The sequence below is a fragment of the Gallinula chloropus genome (genome assembly GCF_964237585.1).
Source record: "Gallinula chloropus genome assembly, chromosome: 5".
NCBI lineage: Eukaryota > Metazoa > Chordata > Aves > Gruiformes > Rallidae > Gallinula > Gallinula chloropus.
In genome coordinates this window covers 61,782,488-61,800,376 of record NC_140090.1, presented here as the reverse complement: position 1 = coordinate 61,800,376, position 17,889 = coordinate 61,782,488, and the positions used below count along the sequence as shown (strand labels likewise).

The 17,889-nt window shown below is 42.9% G+C and overlaps 1 protein-coding gene across 4 annotated transcripts in view; it reads left to right on the top strand.

The window, feature by feature from the left end:
- The window catches only part of WASHC2C (WASH complex subunit 2C), a 38,710-nt gene extending 24,302 nt beyond the window's left edge, over positions 1-14,408 (top strand). For 3 of the 4 annotated variants that reach the window (XM_084264914.1, XM_084264915.1, XM_084264913.1), the window contains 9 exons: positions 51-233; positions 2,446-2,574; positions 2,779-2,874; positions 3,928-4,047; positions 5,567-5,629; positions 6,317-6,529; positions 9,185-9,793; positions 10,377-10,551; positions 13,930-14,408. In XM_084264914.1, the coding sequence (XP_084121040.1) occupies positions 51-233; positions 2,446-2,574; positions 2,779-2,874; positions 3,928-4,047; positions 5,567-5,629; positions 6,317-6,529; positions 9,185-9,793; positions 10,377-10,551; positions 13,930-14,066 (1,725 nt within the window). In that variant the 3' untranslated portion in view covers positions 14,067-14,408. The remainder of the gene's footprint in view (positions 1-50; positions 234-2,445; positions 2,575-2,778; positions 2,875-3,927; positions 4,048-5,566; positions 5,630-6,316; positions 6,530-9,184; positions 9,794-10,376; positions 10,552-13,929) is intronic. The other variant, XM_084264916.1, reaches the window with a different exon arrangement.
- Positions 14,409-17,889: the final 3,481 nt, after the last annotated feature.

The following is a 17,889-nucleotide window of genomic DNA, read 5'->3' as shown; positions in this document are numbered from 1 at the left end:
TAACAGGCTGCTGAATTAATCTTCTTGTGGGTTGTTGTGTTTTTTTGGAGCCTTTTGCAGCAGCATCCTCAGAGCTAGACAACAGTTCAGACCTGTTTGCAGCATCACCACCAGCTCTAGAGAAAGATACCAAAAAACAATCTAAGAAAGTATTAAGCTTGTTTGAGGAGGAGGAAGATGAGAGACTAGAAGAGGATGATGGCATTAAAACTGCACAAAAAGAAATTGGTGTGGTAAGTCTAGGAAAGTACTTGAACGCTAAGGAGATAGTATTTTTACCTTTCTACCTCTCCTATTCTAAGCAAAGTTATGTTTTTACCTTTTCCTCTCTTCATGTCATAGAGGCTAATCCTCTCGTACTTCTAGACTTACAGATTCTGGATGAGAAATTATTCCTGTTCTTCCCCATAAACCCAAATCATTATTTTGCTTCATGCTAGTATGGAAAGAAATTATGTTCCAGTGTTGTAGTGCAGTTACTTGTCCCCTGTACAGAATTGATTCCACAGTTACCTTTCAGGGTTAGAGGTACTAGGAAGTAGAAGGATGTGGAATTTGAAACTTTATCCGTTTATTTTTTACATTGCTGCAGTTTTCTTGGTGGATATATGCCTGAACACTTAGCTTCAGTAAGAATCATCTTAATTCTATTTTTCCCCATTTTTCCAGTATGTATGTTCACTTTAAAAAAAAAAAAGTCTCCAGTTGCCACATTCTTGCTGTATGGCTTTCCTGATATAGCATATACCATGAAGAGCAGATTGTGACTCTTCAGCAGCAATATCCTTGAATCCCTGGCACTGTTCTTATTTCTACTTGATTCACACGTACCAATCTTTTTTCTGTAAACTTGAAATCATGTCTAAAAGTATATGCTGTATAATGCAGTGTAACTCAAGGTTTCGTCATCTTAGTGCGACCATGTAAAGTAAGTTGTCAACCCAAAGGGCTGTACACACCTAAATCAGAAGTCCCTGGAGCTGAAAGATCCCCTTTTATAGCTGCTTCTGAGTTAAAATGGATTGTTAGCTGGAGCACATATTTACCTGTTGTAAAGGTATCCTGTGTTTGCTTATTTTACGGGGAGGGAGCGAGCACATTGTGAGAAGCCGCATCGGTACTGTGAACTTGGGAAGATACAAATCCTTCCAAATCTTTCCTTAAAGCATTCAGCTTTCAGCCTTTAACAGTCATGAAGTGATCAAGGTGTTGAACTGCATATTAATGCAAAGATTAGAATTGGAAATTTAGGAGCTTAATCTTGTGGTAGGCAAATTTGAAAGGTGCAACTGTTTTCCTTGCTTAGCTTCATATGTTTGGTGGGTAGATGCTATTAAATGTGCAATAGGTTTACATGTTTCTGGGCATAAACAGTACTTCTAGTGGTCTAAAAATGTGACCTGGCTTTTAATATTAAATTAAAGCTGGTGCTCACAGTGAATGAAAATGGAGCAGTAGTAAAAATCATAGAACAGGTGGTATAGTACAAAAATGGAAACCGGCTTTAGTAGGCAGACCTTTAGGGCTCCTGAAGACTTGTCCAATTCTCTCCTTCCCCAGCCTTTATTCATATGACTACTGTTCCTGCTGCTTGGATTTTGAGTCTGATGTTATGTTACTGGACATTCATTCACTCTTTTAAGAGGCATCCTTTCATTTACGTAAGCCCTGAAGAGACAGCTGCATGGTAAAACACAGATTCTGATATTCAATGGGACCTTTGTCTTTTGAAAGTCAGACCTGAGTGCAATATAGTGACCACAATCATAGAAAGGCATTGTTCTTGGTGTCCAAACAGCTGCTACTTGTTTGCCAGATAGTGAAGGGCTGACAAGGTGATATGTTAACTTCCACACACACAAATTTCAAAGTACAAGTTCTTGCCAAAGGTAGACAATGTGTTCTGTTCTTCATTGTGGGATGTGTTTGCTTTAACAGGAGGAAAACAGATAATCTAAAAATAATAATAGCTTTACAGGCCTTCAACTTTGGGTTTATTTTATTCTACTTTTAAAAGGTAGCTTAGCAAGATTATTAACCAGATTTCCTTCATCTGGCTTCAGTGTCCTGCACTGTCAGTTGAAAACTTGAAGGCATGTCTTAGTAAAATATAAGCCTTACTGTACACTCACGATGACATACTGAAAACATTTCTTCCCTCTTGAGGAAGCTTGACATGTAAACAGTAGCAGCTGAATCTCAGATCAGCAGACAGATACATTTTGGTTAATGTCTTATCATCAAATTAAACTGTTAATACAAATACTTAGATTGTAAATTTTGCAAATTTGGTCAAAGTAAGATATATAACTGGCAGTTAAAGTTGCATTTTTATTACCAGGGTCATAGTGTAGCCTCAGATGAATTGTAACCTGCCTTATTGCTAGGCAAGTAACCTTAAGGAAAGAGTTTCTCACTGTGTGGACCATTCTCCTCTCCGTCCAGGCTTCCGAGAAAAGAACTCGTCCCAAAAGCACTGGAGTCTTTCAAGATGAAGAGCTCCTCTTCAGTCACAAACTTCAGAAGGATAATGATCCAGATGTTGATCTCTTTGCCAGCCCCAAGAAGTCAATGGTGAGTTCAAAGTCCTCCCCTGAATCTGCTGTTGAAAAAGAGTCTTCACAGTGTACAGCTTACCGATGTTCCTAGTTTGAACACAGTTTAGAAGTCTGATTTCCATGGGAGGGGCAAGTGCTAATACTGGTTCAAGCATCCCAGGCTGAAGGAGATGTGCTTTTGATCTGTGACGTGTCTTTTCTCTATCTTTTGTCTCTTTAGTCTGCAAACCGTATCGTGAAGCCATCATCTGGAGGAGGGCTTTTTGGGGATGATGATGAGGATGATCTCTTTAGTACTGCTAAAACAAACCTTCCGGTACCTGTTCCTCTACTATAACTGGCTTTTATAAAAGATGTTGAGAAGTGTATGGAAGGGACTTTTTTCCCATATGTATTCCTGTAAGAAATGATGTGATTTCTCAAAGATTTTTGAGGGATTAGAAATACCCTGGTCACCCATAAAGAGATGCATTTGGTCTTCCCGAGCTGGGATGAGAGGATTGGATTTTTTCTCTTTGTGTACCACTGGGACTGGCTTCAATGTGAAAGAGAACACACCTGAGCAGAAATTCATAGTAGCAGAGTTTGTATTGTTTAATTGGGTTTTTTTTGTTTAACTTGCTAATAGTGCTTCCCTGTCGCTCATGCATGACCAATGAGCCTTGCTCTATGAATTAGGTAATTAAAGTCTCTGTGTATTGGCTTGATTTAAGGTAATGAATATGGTATTAAAATCCTTGTGATAACTGAATTGTTCTTACAGGGTGAGCAGCTGTAGTAATGAGCTAGACTGTGGTACAGGTGGTCTGAGGTCAAAGTCCTAACATATATTTAGAGTAGCAGTTTAGAATGCATTTAGCTTAATTAACCTGATGCCAACTTTTACTTTAGTCTGTTTTCATATCTATAGCTGGAGATTAGGCTAGAAAACTGCAATAGTTCCTGGAAACATTTTCTTTGAGGACTGTGGAAGGGGTGGTCTTAAGTAATTAGTGCTTGGCAGCTATATATGGAGCCTGTTTACTTGAAAACATAAAAATAGCAGTCTTCTTTTGCTAGCTTTTTGCTTTTATTTTCTGTGCTGTCCTGTGCATGAGGAAATAAGTATGCATTTGGAAATTTACTGAAACTCATTATTTGTTAGCACAGACAGCAAAGGCTGAGGTAGGCTAAAGGAATGGAGGATTGGGAGGCCCTTGTCATAGCAGAGCCAAAACTAATGCCTGCTATGCATTAAGGAGTCAAAAGATGTGGCTGCTTTTCTTTTCAGATAGAAGCAAGTCTTTTAAAAAACTTTGGTTTGTTTGATCTGCAGACCATGCTTTTTGCCTGATTCATGTTGACTTCTACTTACTCCTAATGCTTTCAGAAAATAGCAGAGAAGAAAACACTTAAGGGTAGTACTGGTCCTTCTTTGGAGAGCAGCAACCTCCTAGAAAATGCTTTAAGTGCCAAACAAGATGAAGCTCTGAAGGCAGCAGCTACAGAGGTAAGTGCCTAAATCTTGTGCCTTGAACAGCATGGAGAGAAAATGAGCTGTATCATTTTGTTTTAAATAAGTCTCTTGAGAAGATCAAAACTTAATGCCTGGATTCGCTGGCTGATACCTGTCCAGACTTGTTTCTGCTTATCAGCAGGTTACTAGCAAGAAGTGTAGGTGCTGTTGATACTGTGTTTTATTCATTGCTCACACACAAGGGCAAAGTACAAGGCAGTGAGGACCTACACTTTGGGTCCAGCTGGATTGAAAAAGGGTGGTTGGTCATTCTTCTCTGAAGTACCAATGTCTTTTGGAGTGAATATGATATCGGTAGGCTTTCTCAGAAAGGAGATGAGGGCATGCAGCACAAATCTGTGGCTGTCAAGAATCTTACCCTAGAGACTTTGATGAACAAACAAGTCTCCTACTCCTGTCCCTAATCTTACAGAACTGAAGGTTTTTGGGAGAGGCAGTCTGGCTCTGAATTCTGATTTGTCCCTCACCAGAGCTGCTTGCTGGATTTCAATCTGTAGATCAGCTTTTCACTGGGGTGGGTGGGGCTGGGCTTTTCTTTTTTCCCCCTGGGCTGAGGAACACAGAGCAAGTTTGTAAGGCTAGTAATTAGCCTGTCTCCCCTTATGATGGAAGTACTCCTTGTACTTGTAGAACCACGTGCATCTTCCCTTTTTTTGTAGCTACTGACAGACAGGTATAGGCATGATTTCAGTCTGTCTGAGGTTCAGCTGAACACATGCATTTAAGTGGAGAATAATCTCCTCAGACGCTGGGATTTCTCTGTCATGCTATCAAATCCCCAAACCATTGTCCTCATCCTTGCAAAATCATCTGTTACCTGACTGAAGGAATTCTGACTGCCCAGTCACATCACCAGCAGTACAGCCTTGCTACAAACTTTTGAAGAGTGAGCCCTGAGAAGAGCACCTTAGCTGATGTGATTCATGCCTGAGTCCTGGAATTGACCCAAGTCTTCAGACAAAACAACTCTCTTGCTCACCTAGCCTTATTTCTGTCACTGATGGACTGATTTTTATAGAGGAGCACTCAGTTCTCTGAAGCTTTTTTCTCTGTTGGCTGAGCGGTAGAATTTTGTAGCCCTTTTGGCTTCTGGGGGGGGATTCATCAAAGTCTGTGACCCTGTTATAGCCAAGAGAAGTTACTTAATATCATCATCTGGCCACATGGCTTCAGAGGGTTCTAAGGGGTTTAAGGGGGGAATAAGAAAGGAGGGAGCATAGCTGTCACAGTTTGTTTTGACTGGTGGTGTGTGTGACCTGGAGAAGATGGAAGTTGTTGGGCAGCTATGGCAAAGCAGGAGGAGGGTGAGGAAGTGTGGAGAACTGATGCTGAAAATTTAGTGACTGAAACTCTGGTGGTAGAATGTGATGATAACAAGGCATCTTCAAAAGAAATTAGTAAGCAGTGATGCTTTCTACAGAGGTATTAAAACGTAAAGTATGGTTTAGTTGATAACTTGTCCATTTATTTAACCCAGTGTAATTTTGTGCAGAAATCCACAGGTCCTGTTCCCACTAAAACCAAAGAGCCCTCATCTCGGATTGGAAAGCTACAAGTAATTAACTTTACTGGCATTTTTACTTTCAAAAGAAAAAAAGAAATCTTCCTTGTGTCACTGATAGCTTTCCCTGAAACAAAATCTTTTTACTTCCTTATCTTTATTCTTGCAATTTTACTAATTTTTTTCAGATGGCATATTTTCTATTACTTTTTCTGTACTGCATGTTTAATATTATTTCCCCCTCCCATTTCAGACCTCATTCTGAGCAGCGCTATTTACTCTTTTTGTGGGGCAGAGGGTGGGCTCCTCTTCAACCTTCCACTCTTCTCAGGACTATTTTAAGTGTCTTCAGAGACTCCTGGGGATTTCGGGTTTTGTTATCTCCCTCTTGACATGAAATGACTAATATCTGTGTATATCACAGTATCATTCCTAATGTCAGAACCATTGTTGCCCTTGGAGAGGACACCATGCTCCATATTGTTTGGCCTGATATAACCTGGCCATGCTGTTCCTGAAGCTCTTAAACAGGATAATAGTGTTGAGCACTCACAGTGCTCCACATTGTCTCCCACGTCCTGTCTCACTGAAGTGCGTAGGCGTGAGAAATGCCAGTCACTTGTAAAACTTGAATGCTTACATAAGCAAGTTCTTGTTGCTTCTCTGGAGCCATGCATGCTCTTGAGCAGCATTAAGGTGACTTCTTTTTCTGCATATGTTTTTCTTTTCTCTGTTTTGTAGGCTAATTTAGCTATTAACCCTGCAGCCTTACTACCTGGTGCAGTGCCTAAAGTCTCTAATGTAAAGCCCCCCTTACCGGTTCTGGAGACTCCATTGCATGAGCCCAAGGATATACAGAACAACGAATCCTTCCCTGATGCAGGAAACAATGAAGAAATAGGTGTAAGCTTTGATCAGCCTATGCAAGCGGATACCTTACACAGCGCTAATAAGGTAATCTTGGTATTTAGGAGGATATCAAGGGGGCTTAAAAATGCAGTGTGTCCTCATGAGGAATTTGCATTTTAGTATGCAAGTTCTGCTGACAGTGTGATCTATATGAATCTAAATGGAGGTGTGGAAATCTAATCCATTCTCATTTCTGTGGACTACTGAAGAGCATGTCAAGCCTACTACAGTCTTAGGTCTGTAAGGGGCCTATGTACATGCCCGGCTCTGTGTCTTTTTAAGATACGTGTGTCTGTTCCCCAAATACAGTAGTTCTCCATAATAGGTTAAAAGTATTTTACCATAACATCTTGTCCTGCCCAAGGAAATGTCAACCTGAAAACCATAAAAAGGCATTTCTCTAGGCTAGCTATAAAATACGTTATAGACTGTTGTTGTTGCAAGATACTAAGAACACATCACTGCCGTAGGTTGACCTTAACCTCCTCTCTGGATAAAAAATCATGTTGTCCTGATCTGTCACTCCTGAATCATTTTCAAACAAAAACTTTGGTTTTGAAGAAATAAACAACACAAAACCTATACCAAAAGGAAGTGTTGCAGATTTTGACATAGCAGACCTCTGCCTTCTGACTCACTACTTGTTTATTCATACCTCTTACTTTATGGAATGCAAATGGCTTATTCTAATTAAAGATTTAGTGATTCTTTGAAGAAAAAAAATCTTGAACCATGTAGTTAAGATTAATGCTTACGATTTCACACATCTCTTGGGTTTTGCAAGAGCAGCGATTTAGATAAGATAACTTATAAGATAAGGATCTTAACTTTGATTCTGTCTTTGCGTAGTGCTGCTGGGGTTGCTCATAACTAGATGAGCAGCAGAGATGACTTGAGAAGATGCAGCAGCTGTCACCACAACTGCAGACATGAGCCCTTACTGTCACATGAGTTTGAAGCTTGTACATCAGACTAATGCAGTACAATGTAGATACGGTTGTTTCCTGTAGCAGCATGTCCTGCGCAACAGACACAATAAACTATCGTGATACTTTCGAATAGACAGGCTTGCAAAACAATAGAGCTGCTATAGCTGCATATGGCCAACCTTGAATGTTCATTTTAGCATAGTGATGATCCGTGTTACAGAAGTGATCTGAGAAGCATCAACTCAGTAACTATACAGTGAATGTGATTTTTGAGCCCCAGGTTACATGTTTTAATTTTGATTTAAGATGTAAATATATGCAGCCAAATGCTCTTTTTTCTAAAGGCTGGAAACCAGTAACCTACCTAGCATTCTGGCTGTCTTTTCAAAGAACAATGCATGGACCAATGATTTGTTTAATTCCAGTGCATCTCCTTTCCATCATTAGTTTTCTGGTTTTCAGCCATGCTCAGATCAAAACAGTCCCACACTCAGAAAGCAGATGTGCTTCTGCAATAATTCTGACAAAAGCACATGAGCATCCAGATTTGTCTTTCTACTCCAACTCAGCAGTTAACAAAAGGGAAGAGGAGGTTGTATTTATCTATTTACTACCTGTATGCATGCTCCTGTCCATGAAGGATACAGTAGAGGTTATTGTGGAAACTTGCAGGGTAGCCTTTTTTTAAAAGCAGCAGAGGAATAAATAGCAGCATAAAATGAAATTAAATTGAAAACATAATTAGTCATGACTTGGACAGACTAACTGCACTGCAGAAGCTCCTGGATTAGCAAGGTGTTAGACTGGCTACGGTATTGCGTAAGGTGGAGGGTCTAGAGTGGCTTGCTGACCGCTGTTGTGACTCTGTACTTGTGAGTGCTGGTGCTTTCATACCCCAATTCCATCTGCTGTGAAATGACCAGAGGACAAGAAGTGAAAAGTCCTGGATTATTTTTTCTGAACCTCACTGCAAACTGTGCCAGGCTTGAATGTCCATCTTTCCTCTTTCTGAAAAATAGGGAGAATGGATGATGCTGAGCTGAAGATACATGGTTCCTGCTGTTTTCTCCCTATAACCTAAATCAGTGTCTGCTCAGCATTCCTTGCTGAAGATTGTCAGCTGAGTATTTACTTAAGTATACATGTAGCTGTTTAAGTTACTTAAATGAGAGCTGTGAGCAGAACTGGTAGTTAATGTGAAGATGCTCTTGTGAAAACAGGCTGAGAGATTTGGGGTTGTTCAGCATGGAGAAGGCTCCAGGGAGACCTTATAGTGGCCTTCCAGTACCTGAAGGGGCCATCAGGGAAGCTGGGAATGGACTTCTTAGAAGGGCATGTAGTGATAGGACAAAAGGGAATGGTTTCATATTGGAAAGGGGGAGATTTAGATTGGCTGTTAGGAAGAAATTCTTCACTACAAGTGTGTTAAGACACTGGAACAGGTTGCCTAGGGTAGGTGGTGGCTGCCCCCTCTCTGGAAGTGTTCAAGGCTGTGTTGGATGGTGCCTTGAGCATCCTGGTCTACTGAGAGTTGTCCCTGTCCATGCCAGGCAGGTGGAACTTGATGATCTTTAATGTCCCTTCCAACCCAAACCATTCTATGATTCTGTGATTAATTCAGTTTCAGTGTGCTAGTATGGAATGAATAATGCATGTTAAGTGCAGTGTTGTGAAAGCAAACTGTTACAAGGAAACATAACCTGTCTTCTCTGAAGCATGAGGTTTTCTTCCTTTTATATAACCCTGCTCTGTTCTAACTCTGTTTTTGCAGACCAGGATCAAGGTTACAGGAAAACGAAGACCACCGAGCAGAATGGCCCGCCGACTGGCTGCCCGAGAGTCTGAAGAGACTGTGGAGGTGGAGAGTGCTAAAGAGCCACAAATCTCTCTGCCAAAACAGACAACAGCAGTAGTGAGCATAAAGGAGCCTCTTGCTACTGACGTGGAGTCAAAGGAAAATGGCTTTCTCTCTGGCTTGTCACTACCAGCTCATAGCAGGGTGTTACCTGCTAGGACAAACATACTCCTTCCGTCAGAATCCAGAGACCAAGGAGATGACCTGTTTGAATCGGAAGACCTTTTTGCAAGCAGCTCAACATCCAAAGCAGCTGCACAATCAAAGTTCAAGGAGGGGATGTCAGATAGTGTGGCTAATAAACCCATCAAGGGCAGGGAGAAAAAGCCTGATCTGTCTGTTCTGAGTGATCAGGACAGCAGTGATCTCTTTCAGCCTGTACAGCAAAAATCTTCAACAAAAGGCAGCATACCTTTTTTGGAGGAAGAGGAAGACTCTCTCTTCACCTCTCAGAAAACTGGAAAAAAGGAGTTGAAATCTGCTGTCCGGCAAACAGTTGACCCTACTGCCCAAGATATTTTTGAGGTAATGGTTGAGCCTGCTACTTTGGTCTTTTTGATATCCGGGACTTTATGGAGAACACTTAGACACAGGCTTAAGGGAGGCTGCTGAGTAGGATAGGTAGTGAAGTAAACTGTCAGTCATGCTTTGCTACTGGACAATAGAAATGCTTTCTTTGGATATTCATCCCCTTATTAGCAAGAGTGGATTAAAATGTGGAGCGTTAACACAGAGCAAGCAAGTCACTGAATGTGCTGTGACAACATATTTACCATTATGACCTTTTTCAGAGTAATAAAGTATTAAGTTCTTATCTGTCTGTCCAACACACAGCAGCTCAAATAACCCTTTTACAGAAAGAATGAAGTAGGCCAGCTGGGCAGCTAGCTGGTACAAGCCACTGTGTACTGTACTTGATGAGTGCAGTCCCACACTAAGGCACCTCTCCCTTCAGAGGACTCTACAGAAAGGACTCAAACTTCTTGAGTTTGAGAAGCCCAGGGCTGTCATTCTTCTAAACATCTCAGCTATTCTGTACAGATAACTTGACTCTTCTCTTAATGAGTGTTGAGTGTTGCTGATCTCTCTCTCTCTGTTTTGTTCCAAGGATGATATATTTGCTACTGAGGCAATTAAACCAATGAACAAAGCAAAAGAGAAACTGCCAGAGACTAACCTGTTTGATGATAATGTAGATATTTTTGCGGATCTCACAGTAAAACCAAAAGAAAAGATGACCAAGAAAAAGGTGGAACAAAAATCCATATTTGATGATGATATGGGTAAGTAACGTCTTGCTGCCAAACTCTTAATATTGTCTGGGGTTGTATTCATTGCAGATGTTTTGGAAATCTTTGCTTTATTTTAAATTTTTAAGTGCTCTGAAATCACTGGTCATCTTTGGATTTTAATGTTGGATTAAAGCTTCCTAGATTTGTAGAACTAACATGGCATTTTAATGGCTTAGAAGCATATATAAAATTCCTCTGAGATGAGCAGTCTGATTCCTGTAGATATTTTCTCAGCTGTAGGAATTAAAAGATTTCTCTTGTCTGGAGCAAGAGATTGATCTCATGTTGTTCTGGCTTTGAGATGTTTTCTGCTTCAGTTTATACAATGCTTGGTATCGCTTTAGTTGAGTCAATGATATGAAAAAAATTAGTGTCCCTTCCCACCCTACCTTTGCTGTTGTGTTGACTACTTCAGAGCCCATAAGATTTTGTTTAAATCCCTGTATACCCAGAGCCGTTTACAAATACTGCACCTGAGACCAAATGTTTGCCCTGTGTAATTTGTTGAAAAAGCAGCATATAGTCTGAAATCATAGAATAGTTTGTGTTGAAAGAGACCCTTGAAGATCACCTACTTCAAACTGCCCTGCAAACACCCTCTACTTGACCAAGCTGTCCAAAGCCCCATCCAACCCTCCCAACACAGGGAGGGGGCAGCCACAGCTTCTCTGGGCAACCTGTTCCAGTGTCTCACCACCCTCACAGGGAAGAATTTCATCCTTGTAGTTCATCTAAATGATGGATGCTCCTTTCTTATTCTCCATCAGTGGAAGTATCAAAAGTCATTTGATTTCCAGCATCATCTGGGCTCTTCATGTCTGTAGTTCTGTGCAACTGTGTGTGTTTTTCCTCTAAGACAAGAAAAAATTCCTTTCTCTAGCTATGATGGTTGTCAGTGTTCATTCTTTCTAATAGAATTAATCTGACTTATCACTGTTCTGCTTGGACTGCTTTCAATCATTTCAGCCTGATTGAATGACCTGGGTGAAGTCTGTGAATGTGTTGGTAAGCTTGCCAGAGAATGAACATCTTGAGATTTCGAAACATTCTTAATTGATATAAAAAATAAGACTTAAATGTTTGCAGGCAAGGTATTGGAAGCGTATATTGGACTATTAAAATATTTTAATCATTTACATTTTTTTATGTAGCCTATAGCAAATGAAAGGATTTATCAGACAGCTACCCCTTCCAAATAGTGGAGCACAAAAATCCAGAGCTTGTTTGAATAAAACTGTTCTAGAGTGCCACTTGAAAGTGTCTTAGAAAATCAGCTACAGCAGAACCTGTTGTTTGCACTTCTACATCGACAGTGGTGCTAGAGCTTCTTGTTTGATGTCACATCTGACCTTGATGATGTAGATGCTATAGGTATCTGAGAACACTAGAAGGTGAAGTCTGACTGTTTTGTGGTGCAGCCATGGGTATGCAGCTACTTTGTGCCCAAAACTGTGGAGCTCCAGAACACCAATAGTTCAGGGAAGAGGCAGGATGGTGAGGATGCCCTGCTGGCAGCACACTGGTAGAGCTAGCACTTGCCTGTGCTTCAGATTTAAAGGTTGGTTTAAGTCATCATGCTAGCACTTTATCAGGGATGTATGTTGTTGCCTGTAGGACATCCTTTCCGCTGCCACTAAACACAGTTAAGTGGGTGCTGTTTGGAGACAGGAAAGCTCCTAGCTGCTTGGTTCCTTTTTCCTACCGCAGCTTCTAGTTGCTATTTACCACGTTTTTGTAGGCTTGTGTGGTGGCACTGCTAGGAAGAACTTTCTACAGACCTTTATCCTGCACTGTTAGGAAGGACTCTGCCAGACCTTTATCCTCCTAGCTTTCTCAGTTACCTAATGACTGATGGCACAATCATCTTGATGTCACCTCTGCCTGTCTGGGAAAGTTTGCAAAATGATGACTGAGCTTTCTTGTGCATTGACAAATACTATTTTCCATGGCCAAAACTTTAATATTCCTTAAACCTTGTCATAAAACGGGAGCAATCCCTCTACTCTTGATGGCATTCACTGTACTTACCCTCTGCTGTGAAGCTAATCCACATGATAGCTTCTTGCTTTGGACTGATGCCAGTAGGGGATTACTTTGTTTTACTGCAGTTCTAAACTGCTCTTGTGCTGAAATGCTGTCCTGGATTATTTCTGTGTAATCCTTATGATCAGCAGCACAGTGGCAGACACGTGCTGGAGTGGGAGAAGTAGCAAGAAGAGAAAGGCAAGCATCTTGTGATAAGCACAGGTCAAGCACAGCAGCCTAAGGTTAGGTTACGTGTTGGAGGATGAAATACTAGTTTTTACACGTGACCAGTAAATGGCTTGTTAACCTCTGTATAAGACCTGTTGTGTGCTACTTATACTGGCCTTGTGAATCAGTGCTGATCCACATATCAGTCTTATCTCTGGTTTTGTTTTTTGGTGGCATGTTTTTTATCTTCTTGTAGTCTGAGTAATCTGAGTATCCAAAATTTAAAACCTTAGTGTATAGGAAGACACTTGCTGTTGTGTGTGTCCAGGAAGCCTCAGGGCAACACTTTAGCACATGCATGGTAGCAGCTCCATCTTCTTCCATGAGCACAGTCCTAAACATGAGCAGTGTACATAGCCCTGCTGCTGGCACAGGGTGTCTGGGTTGGAGGGTTTCACTTCTACCTGTTGTTATCCTTGAAAAGACAATTTGTCTTAATAGCAATATTATATTGTTCCACTTTGTGGTCCTAGTTATTCAGAACAGGAATGCCTGTGTTGAGAAAAGGTGTGAGAGATGTTGAATTAGTACTGTAGACAGACTTACTGAATATTCAGAGGATGGTGGTTGTAGCTGTCTGCCTTCTTGAGAACAGTCCACAACTAAGATGCAAGTGATTTATGCCGTGTTCTTACCGTGCTGCACATTAAACACTCATGGGTAGTGGATGTCACAACATTAGTTGCTAGCAAGTACCAGCTTTTCCTTATCAGATTTTTTTTTTGCAACAGACTCACAGCTCCTGGATCTCTCAGGTTCCTGAGACGCTAATGTTCTAGATAAGAAGGATGTTATCTGGCACTTGCATGATGGAATTTATTGTGGAGGTTTAATTTATTAGTATTTCTCAAGTGCTTATGAGAGCTTGAATATGTTATAAAATGCAAGTATTATTCTGCTCTACTGAGAAGAAAAAATATTCTTAATTTGACTTACAGCTAACAGCTCCCACGTATGTCCTTACAAATGCATCTAGAATCACAAGCAGCAGGAAAGAATTTGTTTATCACAGAATGTCCTTGGCAGTCACTGCTGTGTGCTGGAGACTTATGTACAATGTTACTTCTGTTTGGCGGTTGCTTCACATTAAAAATCTATCTTTTTTTTTTTTTTCAGATGATATCTTCTCTAGCAGCCAAGTCAAGATACCCACTCCTAAAAGCAGATCATCTCAAGCAGCTTCAGAAGCAAAATCTGAAAGCAAGACACTGAGCACCTTTGATGACCCCCTGAATGCTTTTGGAGGCCAGTAGCCAAGGGGAGTGTGTTGCAGAGGCGGCCTTCCTCGTGCCCTATCCAGTACTAATACTCTGGATTCTCTAATCCAGTAGAGCTGAAACGAGATGGCTGTGGATATTTAGATGAGATTACCCATTTTAAATGGTTAGTACTCTCTTGTGCTGGGTCTAATTGTGCTAAATGATCTATTTTTTAAAACAGTAACCTCCTGCTATCTTGTTCCCGTGGTGCCCTGATGAATATAGCTTGTGCAATACCTTCAATGAAGTAATCTATTATACAAAGTATAGCTTCTTTTATTGAACAGATCTATAGAGAAAATAAATGATAAATAGTAAATGGAGTCTGTCAAGCCACATCTGTTTGTATGTCTGTCTTACCTCTTTGCTGCTTGTGTCACGACTTGAAAACAACCAAAACCACTAACCATGCCGTGTTTGGGTCAGCTGCCAATCTACTGAGCTAATGTTAGGGTAAGGCTGGGTTCTGTTATCAGGTACAACATCTTTTTATGTAATCAGTTAACAAATCTTAGTGTGCTAAGGACTTCACACTAGATAGAGAGAAGATCTTTCATATTGGCAGTTAACATGGTCTGTAAAAGTAACAGTGGTGTCAACTTCTCTGCCAGAAAGTGCCTACTACAGGAGGACTTAGTTCTCCATAAAAGCAACACAAATGTAACATTGTCTTCTGTTCAAGTTGCATACCACTAAATGAAATTTTTCACCTGCCTGAATTTGCCAAAGCTTTGCACATAATGCTGCTTAAGAAGTCTGTACTGAGCATGCTTGTTCACCTCTGGGTTAACAAGCCTGTGTGCATGCTGTGGTGGAGAGATGTGCTTGTGCCCTAAGACTGCTTTCCTTTCTCATCCATAACAAAAACATTGTAGGCTGTTTATAGGAGGTCAGTATTTTGTGGAATCCCTTTTAACTGTCCAATGCATTTGGCTTGCTTTCCATATTTTTTAGATTGCCCTTCTGGAACTGATGCCACTAACCATCCTTGATGGCCAGTAGTAGATACTTGCTCTCCTGCATGCATACTAGCAGAGCAAATGCATAAGTGCAGAAGGTTCAAAACTTTCTCTTATTTTACTAGTGACTACCTGCAATTCTGACTCTAAAACTAGATGTGCTGTTTTTCTGGTAGTGTTGTACTGCTTTATTGTCAACTCTTAAGACTCTTCTGCTGTCTGTGAATTGAAAACGTGTGCTCAGAGGACGACTTTGAGAACAATTCCCACTTTCACTGAAGCTCTTTGAGACATCTGCTTCAGTCTCATTTCTTAAGTTGGATTTACTTTATCAGGCACAGTAAATATTACAGCCAAAGTATCTAGCACTAATAAGGGTAAAGCAGAAGGGAAGGTTGGAAGGCATAAAGGAGAAAGAAACATTGTGTGTTGATTTGCACCATAGGTGGGCCTAGCAATGATTCATGTTAAGTGGGGGGTAAGTAGGGAGAGCAGCTTGAAAAAGAATGTGGGAGCTATTTGCAAATGGGTGTCTACAGTGAGAGCACTTGCACTTTATTTATAGGCTTTACATCTGCTGCATATGCCTCATACATGATTTGGACTGCTTTACTCCTTTCTTCTCTGCTTAGAAGGGCTTTGAAGACATACTGGGAGAGAGGAAAAAGATGGTGAATTATTCTGTTTCTCTTCTGCATCCTCCTTTCTTCACCCATTCACATTAATAACTTGTATTAGCAATGCCCAAGCCAAGAACCCTAGGGGACAAAAGCTGTTGGAGTAGATGGGGAAGAGGGAGGGGAAAAAAGCTTGTGCCTTGAAGTATTTCTTAAACTTTAATGTGAAAGTTGAGTAGAGAAGCTCTCGATACAAACTTGTACCATGACATAGATCAAAACCTTTCTACCCCTGCTCTTTCTAAACTGGCAGAGGGGAAGAGTCTCTTCCCCAGTTAAAACGTGGTTGTCAGTTAACTCTATCTGACAGCCTGTGAATCCTGGGCTTGGCACTTCTTTGGTGGGGGTCGCCTGTACCTGTTCTGTACATATGAAAAACTGCTGCGTTCTGTATGTTGTAACTGGCCCTGAACCCCAATAGCTACAGCCAGGGTTTGTCTTGCCTAATTTAAAATCTGAAGGGAAAGTAGTTCATGTAATTAGCACCACCTCATAAGGTAAGCTTGTTTTCCCTTGTATTTTGCTGGAAGTGCATGATCCTCCACTGGATGCATTGCTCCTGGAGCCTGGCCTGCTGCCCTGCCTGAGGCTCAAGTAGGATCGGAGTCCTGTGCTGACCTTGAATAAAGGGACCTAAGAGCAACGTGCCTTCCTCTGCTGTGCCCACCTCAGGCCCCTGGCCCGGCTGAGGTTCTGTTGCTGAGCGCCTCTGGTTGGGGTTTTTGCACATCGTCCCTGAGGAAAGGCCATGGTCGCGCCCAGCCCATGGAGCACTGCCCTTCCCTGCCGGAGGCGAGGCGGCCACCGCGCCGCCATCAGTCTCGCCCCGTTGGACTACATCTCCCAGGAGCCGCCGCGGCATCGCTGGCACTTGTCACGTGGCCGCCGTTGTTAACGCTCGGGCGCCGCATCCGGGCCCTTCCCCGTGCACGCTCAGCCGCTCGGCGTCTTAACGACCACAACAAGCGAGAGCAGCGCGTCGCGGCCCGGCGGACGCCCGCCTCTCGGGGTAGCTGATTGGGCGAGCTCCCGAGAACAAGCGTCGCATTGGCCCGTAGGAGGATGCTTGGCGGGGATGTCCTTTAGGATAGGTAGGCGCGGAGGCTGCCGGGGGGTGCGCGGCGTCGCTGCCGGCGGTGCGGGCGGCTCCCGGGTCCTACCCCTTTCCCGCGGCGGCGGCTCCTCCCGCTCCGTGAGGCCTGCCGAGCACCCGTTAGGCGCGGCGGGCGGGGCCGCACAGGGGAAGAGGAGCCTGGTGTCCCCCAGAGCGGGCCCAGTAGCGACAGGTGAGATGAGACCCCACCCTCCCTCCGCCCGTCGCGAACCACTCCGGGGTGCTGCACCCTGGGGGGCCCTGTGGCGGCAGCGCCGACCGGGGCGGGGTGAGTAGGGGCCGTGCCCCGACCCCTTCCCCTTCCCTCGCTCGGCCCTGCTGGCGTCCGGGGCGCCCCTAGAGGGAAGGGGGGAGGTTCCCCTGGGTCGGGCTGGGAGCAGGGATGGAGGGGCTCCGCGGCATACCCGGTCTGTGAGGCCGCCCCGAGGCGCGGTGGCGGTTGGGGGTGGGCAGCTGCTCTCGCTCCTTTGTTTGCGGGCTCTCCGCTCTGCGGCCTGGGTCCGGCCTGCAGCCCCTGTGCGGGGACCGGGCCGGGCCGGCGGGAGCTCGGCGCTGCCGAAGGGGCAGAGCTGCCGTCTTCTCCAGTGCCGTCTCCTCCGCTGCCTTCCCCGAGCCCGGATGAGTCCCAGTTATTAGGTCTTTCTGGAGTTTTTCTCCTGCTCCGGACATAGCCCTTGTCAGGAGGCTTTGGGTATTAGTGTCGCCGGTCGGGTCGTCGTGTCGCTTGTGAAAAGAAAATGGAAATGAAAAGGTGGTAGGTAGGACCCGGGCTGCTGACTGACTCCGGAGTCCTAAAGGTGCGGTTACCAATGTAGTTTGCGGTTCTCTCTCACGTAACCTAGATATAATTTTACTACTTAATAATTATTTGTTTGTTACTCAAGATTAATTGAAATTCTCCTTAACAGCTATATTCAGGTGGTCTTAGAATTCTGCTTGTTTGTTTTGTAGGTGAAAAATCCCAAACATGAACAGCAATGCACCACGTCTGTCCACAAAGCTGACTTGGGTAGAAGAGGAACGTAGTTTCCTGACAGATCTTCTTACAAGGAAGTTGTAAATCCTTT